Source organism: Sinocyclocheilus rhinocerous, unplaced genomic scaffold (genome assembly GCF_001515625.1).
Source record: "Sinocyclocheilus rhinocerous isolate Xijiao unplaced genomic scaffold, SAMN03320098_v1.1 scaffold3477, whole genome shotgun sequence".
Lineage (NCBI taxonomy): Eukaryota > Metazoa > Chordata > Actinopteri > Cypriniformes > Cyprinidae > Sinocyclocheilus > Sinocyclocheilus rhinocerous.
In genome coordinates this window covers 455,439-461,103 of record NW_015667279.1, presented here as the reverse complement: position 1 = coordinate 461,103, position 5,665 = coordinate 455,439, and the positions used below count along the sequence as shown (strand labels likewise).

General features: G+C 37.2%; 1 protein-coding gene across 1 annotated transcript in view; it reads right to left on the bottom strand.

Annotated features, from left to right (window-relative positions):
• LOC107733575 (neuritin-like protein) overlaps positions 1-849 on the bottom strand; it is a 42,903-nt gene extending 42,054 nt beyond the window's left edge. Inside the window, exon 1 of the mRNA XM_016545247.1 lies at positions 754-849. Coding sequence (XP_016400733.1) covers positions 754-808 — 55 coding nt within the window. The 5' untranslated portion in view covers positions 809-849. The remainder of the gene's footprint in view (positions 1-753) is intronic.
• Between the last annotated feature and the right edge of the window lie 4,816 nt (positions 850-5,665).

Here is a 5,665-nt window from a genome sequence, read left to right as displayed (position 1 = left end):
TTTTTTTTTTTTTTTTCCTTTAAAGTACAATCATTAAGGACCGGAATCCTTAAAAACAATCAGAACCACATTCCATAAAATTCACTTGCTTGTTTATAATTTTAAATCCTACACACGTCTTAAACACATTTCCTCCCTCACACACGTTATGACTGATTACATCTTGTTCTGTAAATGGGCAAAAGGGGTTTACTCTCCGGAGAGAAGAGCTGTCAGTTGCAGAACAGCTGCTTTTATTCATGATTTGTAACTATCGTTGTTTTTTCTCTCTCCCACACACAGATTAAATCCTCGGGGGAAATAAATCACATCAACATTTGCATCGACTCCAAAGAAACAGCGAAACGTCAGCGGTGCCCCGGCAACATCCAGAGCTCAACTCCTCGAGCGATGGAGCCTCAACTCTGCAGCACTTTTGGACAGATACACACTTACTGTATAAAGGCTACGCCAGTATGTTTTTTTTTCTATCTGCTGTTTTACACATTTATCTAATTTAAAATGGGAAAACAGCCCATGAACACAAACATAATCCGATAAGGCAACCCCTCTTGATCTATATTTGTCATAATATATCTGAATCTGATTAATCGCAGCCTAAATAAACCAAAAATGCGGTTTGACTCAGGTGTATGGTGAATAGAAAGAGCGAGCAACCTCTAACCCATTTGATCAGAAGTCCATATAAATGCATTTAAAAGAAAACCGGTCGAAGCAATTTAGTAAATGTAGCCTATATCAGCATCAACTTACGCAGATGTAAAGCAACAGGCAAGATGAGGCAGGCGTTGCAGAGGAGAGGTGTCATCCTGAACAGATCCCAGTGCACAGAAACTGAAGGGAGTTCAGTCAGATGTGTGTTTTTTTTCTTTTTGGAATTTTCAGTGTGAACACACTACTCACACTATTTATACTACAAAACATCATAGAATAGTGCATAAGTGCACCTTATGTTTGTAGAGTAATTTACAACAACTTCGAACGCGGCTCAACCAATCAGAATCAAGGACCAGAACTGTAGTTGTTCATATGACAACGTTGTAGGTACACATTGTTAGATTAAAGATTGTTACAAATTTTTAACAAATTAATGGATTGCATTTATACAGCCTATAAAAGTCTCTGTAAAGTCATTAAGAAGTCTTGCCAAGAATTACATTTATTTCTAATTTGCTAAATCTGCTCTTTTGAAATCTTAATGTCATCGTTTGATCTTTTTTTCTTTTCGTTCATATTTTTTTTAATTAACATTTCTTCCTATAAAGTATGCTACAAAAAGAATTGACAATGGAACCATTAAAGAACCGGAATCATTAAAAAGAATCATAACCACAATTCCATACAATTCACTTGCTTGTTTATTTTAAATCCTACACACGGCTTAAACACATTTTCCTCCCTCACACACGTTATGACTGATTACATCTTGTTCCGTAAACGGGCAAAAGGGGTTTACTCTCCGGAGAGAAGAGCTGTCAGTTGCAGAACAGCTGCTTTTATTCATGATTTGTAACTATCGTTGTTTTTTCTCTCTCCCACACACAGATTAAATCCTCGGGGGAAATAAATCACATCAACATTTGCATCGACTCCAAAGAAACAGCGAAACGTCAGCGGTGCCCCGGCAACATCCAGAGCTCAACTCCTCGAGCGATGGAGCCTCAACTCTGCAGCACTTTTGGACAGATACACACTTACTGTATAAAGGCTACGCCAGTATGTTTTTTTTTCTATCTGCTGTTTTACACATTTATCTAATTTAAAATGGGAAAACAGCCCATGAACACAAACATAATCCGATAAGGCAACCCCTCTTGATCTATATTTGTCATAATATATCTGAATCTGATTAATCGCAGCCTAAATAAACCAAAAATGCGGTTTGACTCAGGTGTATGGTGAATAGAAAGAGCGAGCAACCTCTAACCCATTTGATCAGAAGTCCATATAAATGCATTTAAAAGAAAACCGGTCGAAGCAATTTAGTAAATGTAGCCTATATCAGCATCAACTTACGCAGATGTAAAGCAACAGGCAAGATGAGGCAGGCGTTGCAGAGGAGAGGTGTCATCCTGAACAGATCCCAGTGCACAGAAACTGAAGGGAGTTCAGTCAGATGTGTGTTTAATTTAATAGAAACTCAGAGCTTCAGCTCGCATTGCGCTGGAGTGATGAATGATTCACTAGCGCGCGTATCTTGTAGTAAAGGGGAGGAGGCTGCGGGAAAACACGACTGACTGCTCAACGGAGGTTTGTTTCAAGCACAACTTTTCATTTCACTCACGCATTAGTATTACTACACGCTGGTCTACATACACTTTCATTATAAGTCATCAGAAAACATTACATAATGATAACGTCAGTAGCTCACGAACATATTTGAAAATATACCATAGTAAATGCATGTAGTGTGTAACATGGACACTGTAAAATAAAGTGACCATAGTTTGTATCAATTATAATTACATACTCAGATGTGTGCCGTATTGTACATTATACAGATTTTATAATACAGGTTTTGTGTGTTATACAGGGGCAGACTTACTCATTAGGCAAAGGTAAGCGACCGACTTGGGCCCCCAAAAGCCAAGGGCCCCCTAAAATGCTTTTCATATAGGAGATGCGCATTAAGCGCAGACACTCGAAGGTTGCTGTTTATGGTGTTAATTACCACGACAACAGTCCCGAGTTGTACGTGCTTTTTGTGTATCCTGCTTGAAGGAGATGAAAATATCATGCCTCTGAAGCTGTAATTAAATATTGAGAAACAGTGTGTATTATATGTTTATAATTGTTTTAAATGCCGCTTATTTATGAGAAGGAACCAAGTAGAGGACACATACGCAGTTACTTTTTTGGTTGATATAATCCTTAGGTGTGTAAATGTATATTTTTTTCAGTTTTGTGCGAAAATCCACCCACATAACCCCGTTTTAAATTAATATAATAATTTATACTTGTCTCACCCCTGGCTTAAACGCTCAATTGTGAGGTTTATCATTTTATAATTATTTTTATTTTTTTGTGAAAACCTGTATCTCAACTGTAAATCAGTTGCTATTTCGTGGTCTGCAACATGAAAGAAAGCCATTATAACATGTACATGAAAAATGTAGAAACATTGGACACAATTATGGGGCACCTTTGTGCAGCAGCAAGCATCATAACAAAAAATGGAACCTCAAGGTTGATCTAGGAAAATGTGTGCAAATGTATAGGGCCCCATTCCTATATTTTGCCTGGGGCCCCCAATTCACTAAATCCGCCCCTGGTGTTATATATATTATATACTGCGTGTAATGCATGAAGAAATGATGATATCCCATCTTCAAGATTTTTAAAAACAACTCTCAAAGGCAAATTACTATTAAGAGTAACTTATTCACAAATAAAAGGTTTCACTGCAGTTTTAAAGCTCTCAAACTTTTTAAAGTTTTATGCATCTAAAATATTTAGTACATTGACGTTTTATCCTCAAGCGTTTATATTTTCATCTCTGTATGTTAATTTCAATTGATTTTATTCATGTTTGTCTTTTCATAAATTTGATCCATATTAAAAGGTGTAAGGAGGTGCCACAGCTTATTGCAAGAATTAAAACAGGCATATGTAAAAGAAAAGGTGCACAGTCTTACTGAACATTGAACAATATTTTCCTTTTTTTATTCCAAAACGTCTAGGATGAAAGAAATGAGTGTAAAATATACAACAGAATTGCAAACACAAGGAACAAAAATCAAAACACAATGGAAAAAAATGGCAAACAATTAAATTGTCATACACAACCTGCAATGCGAACCTCTTGACAGGGGAAAAAAGTTTGTAAGCCTCAAAAACTGAAGGCAATGTGTATTAGTACAGTAACCCAGACATTATCACATGACGCGTCTAAAACAGCATCGGAAACCAATTAACCTTGCACTGCAACGAATCTTAAAACTGACAAGAGGACATTTTCAACCTGGCAAAACATAAAATTGAATCAGACAATCTATCCGATCACGGGTCGTCTTTGCTGGACTCTATACTACGCAAGAAAGAGAAATGAAGATGAAACAGGATTAATCCAGGTTTACAAAGCTTAAACAAAAGTGGGGTGTTGAATTTGTAAAAACAGGTTAACTATGTTTGAGTACATGGCTCTCACCATTAGCATGCAAGCATGCTGAATTTAATACATATTTATTAGCGCCTCAGATTTACCCTCAATTGCGCAGCAGGCTCATGTCTGTTAAAGAGCTTTTTTTTTATACATATGAGAAAAAAGCAAAAGAGGACACATTGCCTACACCCTGTAAAAATGTCCCAATGAGCCACACTGACTGCTGCAAATGGCTATGGATATAATATGCACAGCTCTAAAAATAAAGACAATAGGGGAACAAATAATGTGTTAACACGAACACAATCAACGGGGCCGGCACTTCCTCCTCGCATTAGCATGAACCTTGTGAGGAATAAATGACTGAAAAAATAAACTCGGGTCACAGTTTACAGCACTTGCAAGAAAATGTTTCAGTAACAAACCTGTCCATTCCTAACTTCAATTCCGTGTTTTAGTGAAAAAGAAAATTTGCTTGGAGATAGGCCCACACACACACACACACCAACGCGGCGCTCAGTGTAGGGTCAGAGGACCCGATTACCAATATATGATACACAATAGTCTGATAAGGCACTTTCTTTTTGTTCTCCCTTTATCAGAGGGCATGACCAGATAATCCCTCCTAATCAATAAAAAGTGTTGGCAATCTCAGTCTAAATCAAATACAACTGACTAGAATGGAGCAGAAAATAGGAACAGAAACAGAAAATAGCATTTCTCAGCCACTTTCTCCAACACTTTCAAATATTTGGGTGCTGCGATACAGAAAGGAAACCCTGTATTTTTTTTTTTAAAGAAGAGCCTTGTTGCATTCACTGTAGTCTAATTCTGCGGAAGAGCTGAAAAATCACAAAAGCAGCATATAAAATTAGAAAGAAGATAACATAAATGCCTGCCCTCTAGAGACTTACAGACGTACTACAAGTTATAGACTCAAGGTTCCATTTGAAGAATTCTAAGTAACTATGTTGTTAGCATTCCTTGGTAACATAATAAGCCCTCTTATATATTTTACAGGGCTCTGCTGATTGGAAAGCGGGTCGATTTTGCAATAGTCCAGAATTTAAACTGTTCAAACAAAAATCTTGCTTTGACCATTTCAAATCCTGATAGCATTAACAAAAATTCCAGAAACATGTATGATGCTTCACTTGACATGAAAAAGCAGCAACTTGGCCAAATTATTTTCAGCAAAACAGTTGAGTCAGGTAAGGATAAGTGGCCTAAATACAACCTTTATCAATAACGTTCAACGGCATTCCACCAAAAGAAAGCAGAGCAGCCAGGAAACCATCCATTCAGCAGAAATTTGGAGGGTTCACGTTAGTTTTCACTCTCTCACGCTCTCCAGTCTCGTTCCTGATGTGTCAAGAATGAAAAAAAAAAAGAAAAGAAAAAAAAAAAAAAGTTGTGGTCTCCTGGTATTGAACGCATAATGAAAATAACTGAAGTAGCCATGTCCCGTTCTGCATTCATGATGGTGTTGCATACAAACTGAGGATTATTCACATGTGCAGAGAAACAAACAAAATAGTCTGGAAGGAACGAGGGAGGGAAAGC